The sequence below is a fragment of the Diadema antillarum genome, unplaced genomic scaffold (genome assembly GCF_040938485.1).
Source record: "Diadema antillarum isolate AM-2024a unplaced genomic scaffold, OU_Dant_1.0 scf00000145, whole genome shotgun sequence".
NCBI lineage: Eukaryota > Metazoa > Echinodermata > Echinoidea > Diadematoida > Diadematidae > Diadema > Diadema antillarum.
Genome location: NW_027271034.1, coordinates 163,783 through 186,130, shown reverse-complemented (window position 1 = coordinate 186,130; position 22,348 = coordinate 163,783). Strand labels below are relative to the sequence as shown.

Below are 22,348 nucleotides of genomic sequence, written 5' to 3'. Positions count from 1 at the left end.
ACATCGATGAAGTAGTCATGAAAATTTCTCATTCTATTGTATGTATACGAAGAATCATATCGTGTTTGACACGTAAAATCATGAATCAGTTGTATTTTTCTTTCATACTTCCACATATTGATTACTGTTGTGCTTATATGGGGGTCACTAACAAAGACAAATTTAAATAGATTACAACGCTGTCAAAATAAGTATGCTCGTGTAGTATTGAATGGAGGTTATTACATGTCAGCGCAAGCTCTTACTCATGCTCTCAAATGGCAGTCAGTTGAACAAAGAATTCAATATCATTACTGTGGCCTGGTGGACAAATTATTACACAATTTAGCCCCAACGTACATAGTCAAACTTGTGACCAAACGCCATACTACTTATACCACTCGATATGCCCTTTCTTGCCAATTACATATACCCAAACCTAGAACTGAATATAAGAAATGCTCCTTCACATAAATTATGCTGCAAGCAAATGGTTTAATGAGTTACCCATTTTTATTCAAACAGCCTCCTCATTGCAAACATTTAAGAATCGTGTACGCCAACATCAATCTCTCATTTGATATAAACCCTCTACACTAGCTATGAATTATTCAGATATCTATTTTCTCTGCTCGTTTAATGTTCTTCTTATTATGTTCTTTCGCACCGATTTTTCTTTAGCTGTATTATATCTATGTTCGTTTTGTTTTTATTTTTTATTGTGTGCACATGCAATGTAATGTATATCAACGCAGGGCTCCCTTGTAAAGCAGGCATTTGTGGCACTGAATGGGACTACCCTGCTTTTAAAGAAGACTTAATAAATAAATAAATAAATAAATAAATAAATAAATGTTATGTGGCGTACCAATTCGACCAATCACAATCTTGGAAAGTATATATATATATATATATATATATATGCAAATATATATATATATATATATATATATATATATTCATATATTAAGTACATATTTTTATGGGATAAAATTGGATACGTCCCGTTTTGCTGTTAAGTCTGTCTTTTCTTTTTAAACGGAATCTAACTCGTCACATATTGAAGCAATATAGTGTATTACGAAAGGCTAGTTTTGAGTGCCTCGATCTAGATTCAGTGACTATATCAATTATTTAAGTATCATATCCTTCAGCGGCTTTAATGTTTAATGTAAAGCGTATCGTTGAATATTTTGACTTAAAGAAGGTGAAAAATTCTATTCAGAGGGGAAAAAAGGGAGAAGGGCAATGTCTTCCGAATCCGGTACATGAGGACATCTGTTATCCAGTATGGCAACCTCGAAATATTTGCATCCAGTTCCTTAGCTGTAGTCGTCGTGCCATCAGTATACGTCTCGACAAAATGCATTCAAGAACTTCTTATTTACGGGTTTAAATGATACATGCAGCAATAGTCTATCGTCATATTGTCTGGAAAAACAAATTTGCAGCGTTTCCTCTGCTGCCTTATACTAAATCATTATTTTGAGGAAAATTGCATATTTATCAGTATTTGTATCTTATTTCAATCCGATTAAATGCTGGATTATTGGCGGATTATTCAAACTCATTCTTTAAGCTGTTACTCTAATCGTATTACAGCATAAACGTATCCGTCCGATGAAAATCTATATAAGCCAGTGTCACCCGATATAAAGGTCTTATATTTTCGAACGTGGCTTGGGACCATCTGACGGAAGTTCAGAAGCAGGAAGCATCATGAGAAGTACTCTGCTCGTGTTAGCTGCAATTTTGGCTGTCTGCTCAGCCTTGCCTCTCAGTGGTAAGGTTCGCTATGACAAGTGAGTCCACTCATCTTATTCATTTATCTCTGAATTTGAGCATATAAACATTTTACACTATCCGCCACAGTCAGTTCATTATTCCCAATAATTATTGTCATCTCCTCTTGAAAATGAACTACAATAGATATAAGATTATGCAAAAACGATAAATTGCTGTTTTGCTAAAAAATTCCTTTCATATTGGATCAATTCGTGTTGTATTTTCCACAGCTACAAGGTGTTTCGCATGACACCGAAGAGTGAGACAGAACTCAAATGGATAAAGGAAGTCGCCGCGAACTGGGAAATGGTAGATATCAGATGGCGCTGTTCTTTTGACTTCTCTGTATCACATCAACATAAAGCCAACCTTTTCGGCTGTTTGGTATTAGCCCGACGTGCAGTGCACTCCCGCTATAACGAAGTCCTCGGGAATTGCAGTTTTATTTCGTCATAACTAAATTTTTTATAATCGAACAAATAAGCAACTATGATGAAAACACGCAAACCATATGATGCATGCGTATATTGTATTTTTTTGATTGAATATAGACCTATTACCCATCATACGCTTATTGTCCCCGCCGAACGAGTTCGAGCAGGGGACTATGAAACGGGCTCCGTACGTGTGTGTGTCCGTGTGTCCGTCCGTCTGTCCGTCCGTGTGTCCGTGTGTCCGTGTGTGCGTCCGTGTGTGATCAAAATCTTCAATTTGCTACTTCTCTGTCATTTATGAGCCAATTTTGATTCTGTTTGCTTTATATGATAGCACTACATGGGAGCTTTGAAACTTCTACACAGAATTTCAGTCGTGACCTTTGACCTTGACCTTTGACCTATATTGTACATTTTGCTACAAAATGCTACTCCTTCGCCATTTCTAACCCGATTTCGATTCCGTTTGCTTTATGTGATGGCACTAGGTGAGGGCTTCAAAACTTCTACACAGAATTTTGACCTTTGACTTCTTTGACCTTTGACCTTGATTTTTTGACCTATATTGTACATTTTGCTACAAAATGCTACTCCTTCGCCATTTCTAACCCGATTTCGATTCCGTTTGCTTTATGTGATGGCACTAGGTGAGGGCTTCAAAACTTCTACACAGAATTTTGACCTTTGACTTCTTTGACCTTTGACCTTGATTTTTTACCTATATTGTACATTTTGCTACGAAATGCTACTCCTTCGCCATTTTTAACCCGATTTCGATTCCATTTGCTTTATATGATGGCACTAGTTGAGGGCTTCAAAACTTCTACACAGAATTTTGACCTTTGACTTCTTTGACCTTTGACCTTGATTTTTGACCTATATTGTGCATTTTGCTACAGAATGCTACTCCTGCGCCATTTCTAACCCGATTTCGATTCCGTTTGCTTTATGTGATAGCACTAGGTGAGGGCTTCAAAACTTCTACACAGAATTTTGACCTTTGTCTTCTTTGACCTTTGACCTTGATTTTTGACCTATATTGTACATTGGCTACAAAATGCTACTCCTTCGCCATTTCTAACCCAATTTCGATTCCATTTGCTTTATGTGATGGCACTAGGTGAGGGCTTCAAAACTTCTACACAGAATTTTGACCTTTGACTTCTTTGACCTTTGACCTTGATTTTTTACCTATATTGCACATTTTGTTACAAAATGCTACTTCCGGCGGGGACATATGTTACGCACCGCGTAATTTCTACTTTTCCTTGTTTTCATATGTATAATTATCTAACGACAGAGATAGTGGACTTACTCATTCAAACAATGCAGTTCCATCGCAATGAATAATTAACGAATGGAAATAAATGTCAATTGAACTACATAATCATGGTAATTGTGATTGAGAAATGTGTTAATATTCACTTCGTATCGCGAGAGGTCACTCCTAAATTTAAAAAAAAAATGTAAAAAAGAGAGAGAGAGAGAGAGAGAAAAAAGCCATCTGTTGTGAATCACGGATACAATGCTTTAAATGCAGCTGGACTTCTGGAAGCGCCCTACCAGAGTTGGTCAATCGGTCGATGTGATGGTCCCTCCTGCCTTGCACCTCGACGTACTCCAAGCCTTCGCACGGCCTGGGCTGTCCATTGAAACTTGGGTAACACACGTCCGCTTCAGTTCTCTCTGACAAATGCAGACCTCCCATAAACCAGACTGAATTTGGAAGAAAAAAAATCTATATAGATTTTGACCATTCCCAGCCCTTGTTTAAGTTGGAGTTTCCTATTTTTCCTGACAATTTTACTATTATGTACATACTCCTATGGGAGTAGCTCTTTCTTTCCTACTTTTGAGCCAAATCATCCCATTTTTTTTTTTTTCAATCAGAAAGGTTGGGAGGTCTGCAAATTTGACAAACGCTTTTTGGAATTTGTGAGAAGACCCTCAAGATGGGGAAAATTAAGAAGTTAGATATCTATGGGCAGAAATGGCACGATGCACGTTTTGTATTAAGAGGGCAAACTCGAAGATTTACTTATCAAGTACTTATCACACTCATAATATTTTGGCACTGTGTAAGGGCTATACACAAGATTCCCTTTCTCAATCTAATACTGCATAACACGGTGTTAATTTTCGATGTACATTCATATTTGAGGTATAGAATAAGAAGGCAATATCGCTTGAAGCCCAGTAATGAAGTAATTACATTGCAGTCGAAAAACGGGAAGTGTGTTAGCGTGCTTTGTGAAATGAAAACTGACAAAATTAATTGAAGAGAATTTCTCTTTCACGACTCCACGTCGCCTGCTTCTAACATTCGGAGAAAGACTGTTTAGCGTTCCACTTTTTTATGTTTTATCAAGTCAGGCCATTCAACTTGAAAGTACAATGAATTGTATCTAAATAATTCTGATAGACGGGGGAGGGGACCTTTGATATGAGTACAGTGTACCATTCCACAAGAAAAATCAAAAGTAAAACGCGCGTATATTATAGTGTATATTGACCCATTATTTTGCAAATCGATAAAAAAGTGGCCCATCAGATAATGATATGCAATATAACAGTGTATTGATGATCATGACAGCTCTGAATCAGAGTTGGGGTTTCTGGAATCTGGATTCGTTAGGACGACTGTACTTCAAGAATTTGACTGCAGAGTATACGTAGTCATGCGTAAGAAAATTTAGAATTTGCAGGTATAACATTTCTGTCTGCCAATAAACCTCCCGATATATTTCTCCTCGGACATAGATCTCAGATGTGCAATCTCTTATTGACGAAGAGGCAGCAGAGATGGTACGAGCAAAGGGTGTCTTACGGCCAGAAGACTTCGACTATTTCACCTACCATGAGTACAGCGAAGTGAGTTTGTGTGTGTGTTTGTGTGTGTGTGTGTGTGTGTGTGTGTGTGTGTGTGTGTGTGTGTGTATGTGTGTGTAGGTGTGTGTGTGTGTGTGTGTGTTTGGGGCTAACTATTGAATTGAAAAGTGAAGAGCTTTATGCTGGAGATGAAATGTTGCATGGTCTCTAAAATAATTATGTCTAATAATTGATATTTCTAAACGTTCTCTAAACTTCATTTCCGTAATTTTCTAAATTATTTGATATTTGGGAAGCTTTGTATTGATACCGAATCTCTCTCTCACTCTTTGTTAGCTGGTGCAATTAAACGTTACCTTAAAATTGATATTTTCACTAAATTTTTCATCTTCTATATGTGCTCTTAATGTTTCTTATAGATTGATGCTTGGATGTCCGACTTTGCTAGCGCCAACCCTGGTGTGACGAAAATTCCCGTTACTACGACCTACGAGAAAGAGACAGTCTATGGATTAAGGGTATAACTATGAGGATCATTTCTTCGACTTGCAATGAATGCCAACTCAAAGTAATAATGCAGACATTTTATAGATACAGCATTGTCAATCTTTCTGAAAATAGGGATTGCAAAAGCAGTAAGAAGAGAATTATTGTGATATCTTTCAGGAGCTTGTCCATGAAGGTTGATATGATGGAACTGAAGTTCTTGAGTTCTGTGCGTGCTCTGCACTATCCACTAGGAAATATAACAATGGGCTGTGCTTCTAATTCACAGTCTCTTTCTGCAATGAAAGTTATGTATAAGGCATTTTATGGTAAGACATCATGAATATATTCTTGATAAAAGTTTCGTTGTCAAAACAAGGAGCTAAGGCAAGCATTAAATGTCTTTCTTTTGATTTTTATTCAAAACCACATTCCTCTTCAAGATTGACATGTCGTCTTCAGCGACCAACGTAGCTTACATTCAAGGTGGTATCCACGCACGAGAATGGATCAGTCCAGCGACCATGATAAACATGGTCAGAATGGTGAGAAGTCGTCCTATTCAAAAATTTGTCCTACAAGGCAAATGTATCTGTCACAGACCATATTAAAAAAAAAACAAATAAGAAAGGGGAATTTAATATCCTGTTGTGCAACATGAGAAAATATTGTCAGCAGATGCAGACAGTGATTCGGTGTCCTAATATTTCATGTCATACGAGTCAGTCCCTGTAAGGACATGCATGATTTTATGAATGGTAATTCTAAATCACGATAAAAAGAAAATTGTACATGTAAGTCATTTCGACGAGATTTTCTACGAGTATAACCGCCACCGATTGATAAACGTCATAGCTGTGCCGAATAGTATGCTTTTGGTGGTTATTCTATGCACTGAGGCAAATATCACGTATTCTGTTGTGATTAATTGGAGTTGATTTTTAATCGTCGTTCCCCCTCTTTCAGAGTTTTGACCATAATGCTTCATCGTTCAGACAGGATTCAAAAGAAAATGATAGTAAACTCATTGTAGTACTGAATTGCATGCATATGACACTCTCCAAGAATATGAATATACCAGATACTCTTTTTGTATATACATTGTAATATAATATAAGAGGCTTTCGACTGCAGAACATTATAAGGTCTATTATGACAACTGGAACTTACGTCAGTTGCGAGTACCGCTTATCTGAAAGCCAATTTATGATTTTAAATACCCGAGATTCTTGAGGAGGCGTAATTCTTTTTCAAAAGGCTGCCGCGTGAAGGGTGCGAATTCAAACCAAAAATATTGACTTTATTGATAAGGTCGTCGTGTGACTTGTGAGCCCACCCCATGACAAGCGAACGCCACGACCTATATAGAATTTAGGGCTGGGATTTGGGCGGACTCAAAGGCAGAATCCAATCCAACTTCAAGCTATTGAACTGAAATGTAAATGCAGGGAATATGTATTTCAGCAGTTTTTGAGAAGTTTGGGCTCTGTTTACATATTTGCACATCTTATGCAGCCCTTCTTGAGACACGACCCACGGATTTGTTGTTGTTGTTGTTCTTGTGATTTTAAATGACCCTCAGATTAAATAATTAAATCAAATTTGTATGAAAATGTGAGGTAAGGGTTATCGGGCCTATCAACTAACTCGTTATTGCTGAATAGAAACAAAATTTTCTGTGTGATCCGATCATTGAAAAATCGTTCAAGGTCCCTTCTGCTGAATTCCGATATGCAAGAAATTTAGTGTAAAACCATAATATGATATTCAACTTTCTGGGGAGCTTTATTTTCCACTTCTTCTTTTTTTTCTTCTTAAAATCGCGTTTACCTTGTCAGAAGGTTGACTTGATTACCCTGCCATTGTGTGACTCGTGACACGTGTACAGCTACAGATAAGCCGATGTGAACCATCATATGCCGTGAACTGCGGAGCAGCATGGTACTTAATTTGGCATGTCGTTTTGACCAAGTTATCATTTAGTTAGGATTAAAAATTAACCGTTAGTAAACTCTTGAAACTTAATTGCACGATAACGCTCTCTAGCAACTTAATATTTGCTCCAGGAATAGGGTCGTCGTGTGCCGTTGTCATGTGAGCTCGCCATATGGCACGCGAACGCCATGAGCTCGGTTTAGGGTTTGGGAGGACATAAATGTCCGATCTAATTCAAGTTAAAGCTATTGAATTGAATGTTAATGTAGGGAATACATTTCAGCAGTTTTTGAGATGTTTGGGTTCTGTCTCTACATATTCGCACTTCTATCTATAGTGCAGTCTACATCGGCTGTATGAGACATAGTATATGACTCACATATTTTGTCATTAGGCATATATATGTATATATATATATATATATATATATATATATATATATATATTATATATATATATATTCAATTCAATTCAATAGTGTATTTATTTCCATCATCAAAAAGAAAAGAAAAAGTTGACATAATCCAAAGTGATAGAATTTTTTCATTTTTCTTACACTCGTCTGATAAAGGATTTTTTTTTCAAATAAAATATAAAGTATATGCACGAATGATGTCAAAAAAAAAAAGAAACAATGCACTTTGCCCCATATGTATATAACAATCTAAAGTGACCCTCAAAGGTAACGCGTAATCTATTAATTATCTATTGTAAAATGAGTTGATGGCTAACGAGCCCAATCAACTACAAGTAATTCGTTATTGCTCAAGACGATTTTCTGTGATCCGATCATCGAAAAATCGTTCAAGATTCTTCTCGCAGAATTCCGTTGTTTACATAGAGAAGAATTGAACCCCCTAAACCGAACATAAGCTGATAATCTAATGAATTTTCATTAGAGTGTTATTTTCTTCTTCCTGATTTCTAAAAATCGCGTTAACCTTGTCAGAAGGTCGACTTGAATGTCCTGCCATTGTGTAGCTTATGACACGTGTGGCTAAAGATAAGGCAATGTAAACCATCATACTACTGTGAACTGCTGAGCCAAGTGCCACGTTGATACGCTCTCTCTCCTTGCCGAACTTTCGACTCGCCACGCTGACCACAATCTTACTCTTTCACTGGCATTTTATTTATGATGGGTCCCAGCTTAATGACAGCGGTGCATTACAAAAATACAAAAAAGTAAATAACACTTACAAAACGAAGAAAATGTAAGAGTTTGTAAATATTATCGATTAATAGAAATTACAAACACGAAATGCACCGTAACAACGAGACGCAAAGCGGAAAACTAAACAGAAAGGAGTCGCTTTATAGCTTAGAATAATGTATGTGAGTTCGGATATGCTTACTTCAATTCCCTGTTTTGTTTTGTTTTTTTAATGTCTAGCTTGTGCCTGCAAAAATTTCACATTCAACACTGTATCATGATTTCAACACCGTTGCTCTATTTCATATTTATGAGAATGCATCATAAACACAACTTGATCTGTGGTATCTTTCTGATTGGTTGAAGAGGTTGACGGAAATATATGTTGATAGGCCTAATGTTATGTGGTCATTGCTGAATGGGAATGAAATCAGTGATTAAGTATCACTGCCGTCGGATCGTGAACTCGTTGACAGCTGTTAATGATGAGCGTCACTATCATTAGTTATACGGTACATGATGTAGTTTGCATCATCTGATTCAGATCTCAACTGAAACGCTTACTGTACTTAGATGTTTTTTTTTTTTAATCCTACTTATCTGAGACTAGGATATAAGTAGACATAAAAACGACTCCAATGCACAACTCTAGATGGTGATTCTTCCGAACAAATAAAACAAAAAAAGCAAAGTTTGGAGAAAATATATATTTGGCAATAATAAATATGAAAATAGGTAATTCGAACGCTAATTTGACGGACACAGTGTAAGCACATCTTTAATTATTCTCAAGAATTGTCAAAGTAGTTACCCGTTTACAGAAAACTTTAATTCTTTGTAACTCGAGAACAAGATGCACGGACTTGTGAAAGAACAGCCTTTGACTGAAGCAGTTGCTCGTGTGGAAATGAAATTAATGAATAAATGAAAAATGAACTTTAATGACGTATAGTGACAGATCGAATTTATTTGATATCATTGTTTACATGATCAATTTTGTCTACCACAGTTCATGGAGAGCTATGGGAATGACTACACCGTGACCAGCATGTTGGATAATTTCGTTTGGATCATTGTCCCTGTCTTCAACGTTGATGGTTACAAGTACAGCCACACGGTGAGGCTTGAAGTTTAAGCCTAGTGTAAAATGAATCTTTGGGAGGCCGTTTGTGTCATTGTGGCAGGGGTTGTTGTTTCTTGGGGTTATACATGTATCTATTTCTCAGAAACGTAATCAGTATCGTCTGCCTTACACTTGATAACATTGGTTCATTTCAATGATTGAATAATGATTAATTTGAACGAGATGGTAATGTGTAACTATGCGCAACAAAATCCGAATTTGTAGCTGCAAGATTGATACCGGGATATGCTAATGCTGAAATCAATAGCATCACTTTAATTCTCGAGACGTATCGCTTAGCTCAGTTAAGTGATGGGTATAGCAACGGCTGTCTTCCCGATGGCTGCATGATAAAACCTTCAAACGTGTGCCCTGCAAGAATGACAATGCCAAGGCGGTATTAAAAGAACGAAAGAAAGAAAAAAAGAAAACCCTTGTTAGCTGACAATATGTTCGTTACATCAAATATGTATTTCATCGGTAAAAAAACAATGCAACAGAAATTTGCTCTCATTTGACTATTTTGTTGTTATCATTATCACCAGGATCCGCTCAGAAGGTTATGTCTTTGGTCAATGTTAGTTTGCTTGTCTGTTTGCAAAATAACCTAAAAAGTTGTGAAAAGATTTTAATGAAACTTACAGGAAAATGATAAAGACATAAGGAACAGGTGATGTAATTGTGGTAGTAGTCTGGTAATTTTTTATACATTTTTGATTTTTTTTTTTAAAGTCAACTTTGGAGTTTGTATTGAGGTTTGCATACGCGCACTAACAAAGAGCGTGCTCTGCAGGTCAAGGCGCCGCGCAGCATGCATGAAGCTGATAAACACAAGACTTCTTCCGCATATTCATCGGGAAATTAGGCGATCATCATGCAGCATGCGTGTATGGGTGGATATGAGCTGCTTGGCGGAGGTCTGCGCTCTCCGAGTGCTTTTCTAGCTAGTAGTATTTTATTCATAACTATTTTGTTTTTGCATTTTGTATTTCCTCGATACACGTGTACTTACTTATTGAACCCAAGTTCTTTGTACTCTGTTTGTTAAAATGTTGCACCCTCTCACGTGTGACAAAGCGTTACGCCAAAGTATTTCATCTTTAAGGGCTGCCGAACTGGCCTATAGTCAAAGGTCAATTTTGCAAGACATATCAAAGAACCATCCCGAAGAATTTGCAGGGAGTGAAATGAATTCAAATTGTCAAGCAGATAATTCATGAATTGTCATACTGATTATCAATTGTTATCGAAGCAAAGACTTCCTGCATATTAACATAATACCTGTTGATTGTAATCATTTCCATTGATGTCGGTAGAAAGTCATAAAATGCTGCTGAAACACTTTCGTTGAACACTGATCCATCTATAATGTAATCATGTGTCCATTTTATTTCTCATCAAATACCATCATGTAGGATGACCGTATGTGGCGCAAGAACCGTAACCCGAACAATGGTGGATGCAAAGGCGTCGATCTCAATAGGAATTTCGACTATCAGTGGGGTGGTGAGTGTTCTGGAGTAGGGGCTCTTTTATCTTGGTTTTAGTTCTTCAGAAGATTACAAAATTGCTCCTTCTTTTCTGAATAGATATTGCATTTATTCACATTCCTTTTAATCATCATGAGTTCGTGGAATGAGAAGCTGGTCGTCAAAGCCAAGGTACGTGATGCAATAAACTGATTTTTGTTTTTATTTGTTTGTTTGTTAATGCTTCTTCGGCTATTTGCTTAAAACAGAAAGTTATGGTATTCGCACATGTTCCTATCCGTGTATCTGTTGGGCAACAGGCGCTGGAAGGTCAAAGTGTGTCCAGGACTACCAAGGACCGAGTGCCCTGAGTGAACCCGAGACCAGTGGCTCTAAGGATTTCTTAACCAGCTTTGGCAGCAACTTGAAGCTCTACATCGACTTTCATGCTTACGGGCAGTATTGGCTCCATCCATGGGGATACACTGGCAGCAAGCTGACCGGCCACCCAGATAGAGATCAACAGGTTTGAGTTTTCTTGGAATTCAGTGTGGCAACATTTGTTAATTTCTTCCAGACATGCGTGCCTGCTAGAAAGACATATCCAAGTTTACCCTCGCAGGGCTGCTTGAGTGAGAAGAAAATAATGTGACATTTAATGACAGGGCGAGTGACACACGATTTGTGAAAAAAAATGCACAACAGTTTGACTTTTCCAGCTGCAGGCCAATCGAGAAAACAACAACAAATAAACATAAAAACACACATATTTCGCGAGAGCTTTGTGCGCCAACAGTATCATGTGCCAACCTCACTGAAGACGGCCAAAGAACACTGAGAAATACGGTTTGAGAGAAACAGTGAGTCGTGACTTGGTTATTGAGCAAATTTTTCATGACCGTTGAGGTGAACGTTTTGGTCAAATGCGTCTAATGTTGACCATCGGGTTTACATACAGAAAATGGTCGCCCTGTCATTGAATCACCGTACCGATAGCCAGATTATGATTGACATTCACTACTTGTGGAATTATTGAAAGAAAAGACCATTCGTTTCTCCCATTACTGGCATGAACCTGCCGATGTTATTAAGTCGCGTCACGTCAATGTATGTACTTTGTTCATCATCTTAATGTGTTTCCTCCTTGTTTCTTTTCATGTGATGCTTCAGTATGATGTCGCTGTACAGATTGAAAACTCCATCAGCTTGGTGCACGGAAAGAACTACTTTGTAGGAGAATCTGGGCCCGACATGTGTATGTACCTGAAACTTCTTGAACTTCTTAGGAGTTTGGCTAGGTTGCTGTATCCAGTAATGATTTAACGCGTCAAATACCTGACCATATTCCTGCCCTTTAGTGTTGCATATTTAACCAGTGGGTGGGTGTTTCATAAAGCTGTTCGTAAAGTTACGAAGGACTTAAGAACGACTGGTGATCAGTTCTTGCGCTGAATTATTTGAATTCTGATAAGTTATAGCACATAAAAACTGATGGACAGCTTTATGAAACACCCCGAGATTTTGCTATCCATTGTAGTGTTTTGAAGATTGAAATGAGAAAAGTCATTAATTTCATTTTGTAATTGTTTCTGTTACGGAATTTGCTAGAGCCTCTACATTACTAAATCTGTAACTAATTTTTAGATAAGTAAGAAGATATCATCGATGATTAAACTTCGAGTTTCTCTCGCTCTCAAAATTTCATAAATATACCTCTGAGGTTATCTTTCTCTAATGGAAGACAGCGATTCGGCAGCAGACTTCCCCAAGCATATAGAGCAGTTCTATTTTCTCTTAATGTGCAATGCCTGTCATAACTAGCTGGCCCGATGAACAAAGTGAGAATTGAAAAATGGAGAAAAAGGAAGTGACATCATAACAGCAATTTCAAGTACTAGTCATTCATTACTTTAATGAATGATTATTTTTACGAAACCTGTGAAATGTGAAGGGTAGGCTTTTCAGAACATTTTAATCTTTTGTTACAATGAAACATAATTTTTTGAAATTTGACTTGTACATGTTAATAGTTATCAAAATCATGGATGAGTCTTGCCCTAACGTATATATTCATGTAAAGTATTGACATGTATAAAGGCTTTTGCAGGTTTGTTTCAAAGAAAGCTACACTCCCTAAAATGAAACTTCTCCCGAATGATATTTATATGATGTAGACCCAGCTACCGGCGGTAGTGAGGATTTCGGCTACGGTTCGCTCGGCGTGAAGTACAGCTATGTGGTGGAACTTCGAGATCAAGGAAGATATGGCTTCGAACTTCCAGCCAACCAGATCCAACCTACAGCTGAAGAAATCTTTGCTGGAATGAAGACTCTGGGACAACAACTCGTTAACGAGTACGCGTGAAGCGATTATTCCTCATGACGCCCCACTGTACGATGGAAACGGCACACTTTATGCTTCAACTTACGAAAAATACACGGTAGCGTCTGTTTTCTTCATAACATTTCTTAAAATTCGACCCAATTTGCTCTGTTGTAGACGGCAACTGAGAAAATTAACCCCACTACCGAAATGTTTCATCCACTAAAGATGAAGAAAAAAGGTTTAGATATACGATGGAGTGAACATTTGGAGATGATGCGTTATTACACGAAAGAAGCAAGGCGCAGAGCAGCTAAGAGAACATATTGCAAGAAGTGAGTGCGAGGAATAAAACACAAAGTTGAGACGAAATATATCTTTGTATTCACGGTTTTACTTGAAAAAAAAAAGTGACTGTTTGATGACAATAATTTGAAAAAGACATGAGAGAAGAAATACAGAAAGAGACGAAGAGAGAGGAGAGAGTAAGAGAAAGAGGGGAGGTAATGAAGAAAGACGGTAGACTCATATCTCCATGTCACTGGTATGGGCCTCATTTACATAATATTAAGATACATTTTCTATAAATAACTGCACAGGAATAAGAAAGTTATGCACATACAAACTCTCTCTCTCTATCTCTCTCTCTCTCTCTCTCTCTCTCTCTCTATATATATATATATATATATATATATATATAATCATATGATAATATCACATTATAATATCATTAAATGAATAAACAATACAAAACATCATGAAACTCAAGAAAAGGGAAAAGGCCATTGACCCAATGCTTCTCCCCTAATAAAAGATATCAGGTTATTAGTGTCTAAAACGGAGACAAGAACAAAATAATACAAACGTAAGAAAACAAAAGCTCAATATATACTGACCTCAATGATAAACGGTCTATAAAGGGAAGGTAGGATTCCTAATTCAAATCTTATATTTGTTTTGTTTTTTTTACAATGTGTATTCTCTCTTTTCTCTAGTATAGACTTGTAAGCACATTGCTTAATAGAATTTGTGACATTCCTCCACATTTTGGGGCCGAAATATCTTATCGTGTATCGCAAAAACTCGCTCTTAATGTTGGGTGGCTTTTTATTCTCCGCCTGTCTTATAGGGTAGCATTTACCTCATTTTTTACAGAATCATTTAAGAGGGCATGCATTATATTACTTCTAAGCAAATGCATAAAATAAACAGTTTGAATTTTGTTAATATCAGGTAATCATTATAATTATTTTGAAAAGATTTAACTTCCCAAACACTGATCTACCGTTGGCTTTTGTCTTCTTCGGAGCGTTGATTACTTTGAACCCACTTCACGGCCACCCACACTACCCAATAAGATAGACGTCGGTCAATCATGCACATTCTATCTTGATTAAATGTTTATTCATTTCCGCTTGTTATTTTTTTTTTCACTATTCAATGCAATGCAATTCAAATGAAATTTTACTTCCATTGACACTTTTTTGTCGATACAAGTTCAAGGAAAGCAAAACGTACAATGTATCACAATAATATATCAAGTTCGAGTTCAAGCTCTTTTATTTAATACTTGGCATAAAACATACAAAGGTACATAACAAAATAAGACAATATAAGGACCATGACACTTCATGTACTAAAAAGAGAAATTATGCAAATGTAAGGAATCAGCAGAAAGACCGAGGCCTTATATAAAGGCTGAGACCCTTAGATAGTCATAACAATTATACACTAAACACAACACACACAAACACACACACACCCTCACACACACACACACTCGCACGCAGTAATCACATGACACTATCTCTGTATTGTAATTACATGTACCGAATACCTGATCATACACACAAGCAATATTCCAGTTATATAAATGATATAGTTTCCTACGAAAATTATTACACATTATTCAACAAAAAATTTAAGTTGTTTATATCTCCTTTTAGAACAGTTTAAACTTTGACTTTTCTGAATAGTTTCTGGCAAATGATTCCAAATGTACGGTCCTGAGAAAAATACAGATCTCTTGTACATGTTCTAATTTGTGGCAAATGAAAATTATTTACATTTCTTGTGCTATAACTGTGAACAATTTTATTCAGTTTAAAACTCTCTAAAAGAGACTTTGGTAATAAATTATTTTGGCAAGAATACATAAAAATTGCAACTTGAAATTTATAGATATCATAAATATTAAGACACTTCAACTATAAAAACATAGGTCTTGTATGTGCACGATAAGGTGAATGACAAATAATTCTGACAGCCCCTTTTTTTTTGGAGTTTAAAAAGCCTGTTCATATTTTTCTCACCTGAATTTCCCCAAACAGGTAAACAATAATTTAAATGCGGTACAATTAAAGAATTATATATAGTTAATAAAATTTCTTGAGGGAACTTTTTCATCCTATTCAAAACACCCAAACACTTTACAATCTTACTGCAAATACCACCAATGTGTACATTCCAAGATAATTTGTCATAATAATTCCTAAAAACTTCACGGAAGAAACTCTTGTAAGGTTATAATTTCCAACTTCAATTTCGATTTTATCTGTACTCACATGTCGATTTGTCAAAACCATAAGATTTGTCTTTTTATAATTCAAAACCAATTTACTGATATAAAACCAATTTACCAATGTATCAAACTGTATCAAAAACAAATTTAAATTGCATATCAGTAGTATCTTTAAAAGACATAAACACACTGGTATCATCAGCAAAAAGAATTAATCTCAACTTAAATGACACATTAATAATACCATTCACATACAATATAAATAAAAGCGGGCCAAGAATGGAGCCCTGAGGCACACCACATATACATGTATACACTATAGAATATACACATATGAAACTAATTGTTTAAAAAAAAATCTTTCCTTTTCCTTCAATTCATTCATCCACGAAGTACTCTGTGTGTGTGTGTGTGTGTGTGTGTGTGTGTGTGTGTGAAATCTCACGTATTGGCTTCGCGAAGAAATGCATTTTGGGGAATAACGTATTCATATATTTCATATCCATTCTGATGCACACGATAGAGAGAGAGTTAGAGGTGAGATGGGAGACATTAAAAAGAGCAGGATAAAGAGGTATAAGCCTAGAGGTAAGCTTGGCGCTAGGTGAAAGCAACTTACTGGTCAGGAATATTGACAATTCCGTGCGGACGAACACTCTTCCCGACCCCTGTCAATTGATCTTCCGCTGATGTTAAAATGGTGAGCATGGATACTTATTCATGATGTACCTTCTAGTAGAGTGATATTACCTATTCATGTGATATAATCATACAAATATTCAATTAGACAGTTTTACGTTAATGCTGCAAGCAAATGATAACGGCTGTTTTGCTTAGCTAGCTATGCAGTAACATATAGTGTCACTTTTTTCTGCTCTTTTTACGTTCTTTTCATGTGTTTTATGCTCTGACAAACCGATTGTTCGTTAACTGTACCATATCCATGTTCATTTTGTTCTTGTCTTTTATTGTGTGCGCATGTAATGTAATGTATATCAACGCAGGACTATCTTGTAAAGCAGACCTTTGTGGCTCTGAATAAGACTACCCTGATTTCAAAGAAGACTTAATAAATGAAATTTTTAATCAATTCGTATTCTACTTATCATACAAATCAAGCTCTTTTTATCTCAAATACGCGGACGTAAATGCAAAAGAACCACGTTTTGGATTTATGATTTATAAAGGAATAGCTATATAGGTCAGGGAAATGTGTTGAAATGAATAAAAAGGTTGGGTTATCATTATGTGATCCTTTCTCTTACACTAATCTTATAATATTTTGATAACGATTCCGTATTCACGTACAGTGTACTTCGAAATAAAAAGACGCTGTAAAACCCATACAGTACCTTAGTATGGTTTGAAAGTTTCAATAAGTTTCAGATAAAACGATGACTGTATTTATAGAACTTTGGCCACAGCTGACCAAAATGTCTTATTCTCCTGGATGTGCCCTTCCCTCACCCCCCCCCCCCCCCATCGTCTTACAGTTATGAGGCCATGAGAGCGACTGCTCTTATAAAAAGTAGGCCTTTTTCTGAGCACAGAGTATTTTGCTTGGCTCTCTTACTGAGGCTGTCGAGAGACAAGAGACAATATCGCAAACCTTGCCAAATCTTCCAATGATTCCATCCATTCTGTGCATGCCAACTTTTGCGTTTCGCGAAAAAACCAGAAGCCTCCAAATAGAAAAATGTGACTGAAACCTGCAGTTTCCTTTTCTTTGAAACCGGCACCTCCTCAGATGAGTAAAATCCATTATCAAGGCAGTCTGTGAATATTATGCTATGAAAACACGTTGAATAAACAGCATCCTGATATTTGCTCATTTCCCTTAAAATACCCACTTGACATTATCGCTTTATCAAAAATGCATCTACCTATCACCTGCGCTAAATTACGCAAGTGATGCGACTGTCTTGTGGACTCGATTGGCGTGACATGCATCATTGCAGTATCCGAATAAAAGCAGGGGAGTTTGTGCGTTCAGGATTTCATTCATAGAGTGAGTACTAGAGAGAGAAAGAAACCAGCGATGAAGTGTTCTTGTCTTCTAGCCGTCGCCTTATTCTCCGTGCTGTCCCACGCAGCTGTCCGCTACGACAAGTGAGTACCTATTATTATCCTTTCTATAAGTAAGTGAGGCAAAGCAGGTGATAACTTATGTAAAGTGATTTTCTCTGGCATGTACTTTCGAGTTGATTGTTCGTCTTTAATATTATGTCACAATTTGTTTTTAAAACGTGCTTTCCTCTATTATGACCTCATACGAAATATAAATCATAAAATGAGACTATCTCAACCGTGTGTATTGACGTCGTTTAGCGCTCACCAAAAGAAAAACATTTTAACAATATCAAGTGAAAGGTTTATTATTTGTTTAACTAAGGTTTATTTTCTAGGTTGTGACTTGATTATCAACACGCAATTTTGAGGGGCTAAGAAAGGTAACCAAAATTTTCCTTACATAAATCGTGGTGTTACATGGAAAGTTTCAAAATTTAAATGTTTAGGGGTAGTTTTTTCTCTCAATGTTTCGCAAATTTATGATTTGAATTATAAGGAGAAATTAGAAAGAATGGAACAAACTTTAATCTGCTGGCGAACTAGAAATCTTTCTCTAATTGGCAGAGTCTGTGTCATAAAAACTCTTATTTTGCCGCAGTTAATCTATCTTTTCTCCGTTCTTGCGATTAAACTATTCAAAGTTTTTTTTTAAGAATTAAATAAGTTATTTTTTAAATTCATATGGAATGGTGGTAATGATAGAGTCCAACGAAAGATAATGTGTAATGATTATACCCAAGCAGGACTTAGAATGATTGACCCTTTTTATTTTGCATGTGCTCAAAAAATGGTATGGGTAAAACATCTACTATATGAGAATTTTGATGCCCCATGGAAAAATATTGAAGTAGCTTTTTTTTTTTAAGTTTAACCAAGATGTCCAAATTCTGTGGAAATCTCATGCTCCTGAGAGTGTTTTAAGATGTCTTGGTAATATACAATTATCTGAAGCATTGAGAATGTATTTATTTAGAGAGGAAGCCTCAGTTGATTTTTTTGGTAACAAATTTTCACATTTGAGTGGTTGTCAATTTTTGTGGTATAACAAATTCATTCGTTCAAAATCTAAACAGTATAAACCTTAATTATCCGGTATGGTATGATAAGAATGTGTTAACATTGTCAGATTTATTCAATCCACCTCTTGCAGGTCATAAACTCTTTGAAGAGCTTGTGTTAGATTTTGGAGTCCCAGAAACAGACAGAAGGAAATACAATTTTTTAGTTAGAAACATTCCGGAAGAGTGGTTGGAGAATTTAGACCCTGATATTGTTGGTGTTCATGAAACAGCTGTACACAAACTATTGAGTTTTTAAAAAGTCCCAAAGAATACGTACAATTTATTATTGGGATCGCACACTCCTGACAAAAGATATGCCTACTGGGATAAATGTTTATTTATATCAGATGACCATTAGTTGGGAAAATGTTCATAGAGCAAATTTTTTTTTGTTCCATTGATACTAAAATGAGATCATTGTATTTTAAGATTTTTCATAAAGCTATTGCATTAAATGATTTTCTTTTTAAGATTAAATCCAAAGACTCACCTAATTGTGTCTTTTGTGATAAAAGTGAGGAAACAATGGTTCACTTATTTTGTGAGTGTGAAAAGGTTATTCCTATTTGGTTAGCTTGTTTTTTCCAAAATTTCCCAAAATAATGTTCAAATAAATGTCACTAATTTTGAAAAAATGTTTGGAATTTCAACTGATAAATTTATTACAAATTATTTGTTTTTACTTCTGAAGTATCATATTTATATTTGTAAATTTAAGAATAATCTGCCAAATTATGCTTTGTTTAAAGAATTTGTGAAAAAACAACAGGAGTTAGAATATTCGATAGCCAAGAAAAGAAATAAGTTCCCTGCACATTTCAAAAAAATTTGATATATAATTTTTTTTATAGTCAACTCATCATAAGAATAATTTTATTTTATGTTCCAAAAAGGTAATTTGTTGAGATTTAGTGGGGTTTTTTTGTAATGATACTGCACTCTATTAGTGTTTATTTTAGCAATACTTGATTGTGGACATCATATTTCATATTTTGCCATACAAGCCAACTTTAGTAATTGTATAATTCAATTTATTTGATGTAGTAATTGAAAATTTTATATATGTATATTGCTTTATCTGACCATCTGGTGTCCATCAATGTTATCATTTATTTACTAAGAAAACTACTTCATTTTTATCATAATTTTTTAAATTTTCTAATATTTATTAAATCATTTAAGTTTGTTTTGATTAAACTTATATAAAATCATAATTTTGCTTTTTTTTTTGGGGGGGGGAGCAGGAGGATGGATGATGTTAATTAAGGGTATTATATTTTTGCTGATGTGCCTTTCTATTTTGTGTAACCTTTTTGTTTTACTGTGATTTGTAATCATATACTGATTGTTGTAAATGTTGTAGTTGATCTCAATTTGTTCTAATAAAAACAAAATCTAAAAAACACGCAATTTTGAGGAAAGTGCGAACGTTTTCTGTATCCATAATATGTCAATAGTATGGTCCTATCATCCTCGTCGACATTTTCCTTTTTTGCACTATACAGCTTTGACTATGTATGGGGGTTTGCTGACCCTGAACACAGCCACTTTGCCATTGCAATCAGAAAAGAAATGTTGAAGTTAAGAAACGTTAATTTGATAACTATCATGACAATAGACATCATCATGTGAAATCACATCTGGTGAAAAGAAAAAAAACCAAATCCATGTCCATTTTGATAGTGCTTTTCTTGGAAAGTCAGGAAACAATAATTGTCCTTCAAAGTTTTCAGGACTGACAGCAAACGTAAATATTACCGAATGTAAAACGTATTGAAACTGTCTTCTGGAAATGGTTTTATATGAGGTCAAATATAAACAAAATTGTGCCTCAGCAGTGCGCTTAGCAGCAAGTGCAATCATGAAACTTGTGAATTGCCAAATAATTGTAGAAAACTGTAGAAAACGATTTTGTCATTCAAATGGAACTTGGCTCAAGGAATGCACAAGCCAGTCAACACTTTGGAATTGTGCTATCAAACTTTCAAAATTAGAGTAAAACAGAAAATGTAATATTCAAAAAGTTGGTAGGTTTGTTGAATACTACATTAGTTACTTTAAAAGGCATGTTCATAATTTTGTTACAGCTTGATAGCTTAACCCTATCAAAGCCCAAGGGGGGGGGGGGGGCACATTGTGCCCCCTATCATATTTTCGTTTGCCACTCTCACACCCTTTACTCGATTTCAACCAAATTTGGTGACTTTTCCTAGAATCTTATTGCAAAATTTTCGATATATAATCTAGCTATGTCTGATATTGCTGGTTGCCATGGCAACCATAAACTGACAACCATGTTCGTCAGATTTTGCGTGATTTTCTGTTCCAATTTCAGTTAACAGTATAACAATGGATGAAATGGGGGTTTTCTTGGCTGTAATTTGCTGAAGGACCAAAATGTGAAGTAATAATGGTTGTGAATTACCCTGAAATGCTCTTCTTATTATTTCTTTTATTTTTATACAACATAGGCATCAAACAAGAGATATAATAGAAATAATTAAAAAAATACATTTTTCAAAGACTACCCTTTTATTTTGGGTTATTTTCACACAAGCTTTGCCTGTAATATCTTTTGTTTATCATATTATCAATCTGCAAACTCAAAATTTCAATATTTTGAAAATATGAAATGTGATACCAATATAATTATGTACCCATTCCAAGCAATACATCGTAGGTTTCATGTATTTCTTTGTATTGTAATGAATATATAGCACCCCACATGTTGATCTTGAGAAATGTCAACCATTACAAATAGTGAAGGCTGACGTGCTTTTCCTTTATGGTAAACATGATTGATATAGAAATGATTGATATAGAATAGAAACATATATACTGGGGATAAAGAAATAAAAAGAAAAAAACAAATTTTAGCATATTTCCTATGTATTTCTTTATATTTTGGTTAATAGCGCCCTCAGTGGATGACCTTAAGAAATTTCAAACATGGGGTCATGTAGGATATGAGTTGCTCTACCCATGTGCCAAATATGACGGTCATACATAAAGAAGTTATATAGGGGGGGGGGGTGCCCCCCCCCCCCCCGCCCCTTGGGCCTGGAAGGGGTCAAAATAGCTTGGGCTTTAAAGGGTTAAAAGATGGTCAGCTACGTGAACCTGTAAGTTATACACAGAAAACATACTTTTATGCATATATGTTGGGTTCTGCTTTCGTGA

The 22,348-nt window shown here is 35.7% G+C and overlaps 1 protein-coding gene across 1 annotated transcript; it reads left to right on the top strand.

The window, feature by feature from the left end:
• The first annotated feature begins 1,698 nt into the window (after nt 1-1,698).
• On the top strand, nt 1,699-13,558 carry LOC139721502 (carboxypeptidase B-like). Its single transcript, XM_071632816.1, has 11 exons — nt 1,699-1,781; nt 1,995-2,073; nt 3,739-3,858; nt 4,959-5,069; nt 5,447-5,545; nt 5,957-6,058; nt 9,611-9,718; nt 11,140-11,230; nt 11,514-11,719; nt 12,364-12,448; nt 13,368-13,558. Exons 1-11 carry the CDS (start codon nt 1,699-1,701, stop codon nt 13,556-13,558), a joined length of 1,275 nt encoding a protein of 424 aa, XP_071488917.1.
• The last annotated feature ends 8,790 nt before the right edge of the window (nt 13,559-22,348 follow it).

Bases quoted from the DNA above. Each gene is read 5' to 3' on its own strand.
- LOC139721502 (XM_071632816.1), top strand. From the start codon at position 1,699: ATGAGAAGTACTCTGCTCGTGTTAGCTGCAATTTTGGCTGTCTGCTCA. The intron at 5,070-5,446 runs GTGAGTTTGTGT...TGTTTCTTATAG, and splicing joins CCTACCATGAGTACAGCGAA to ATTGATGCTTGGATGTCCGA. The intron at 6,059-9,610 runs GTGAGAAGTCGT...TGTCTACCACAG, and splicing joins TGATAAACATGGTCAGAATG to TTCATGGAGAGCTATGGGAA.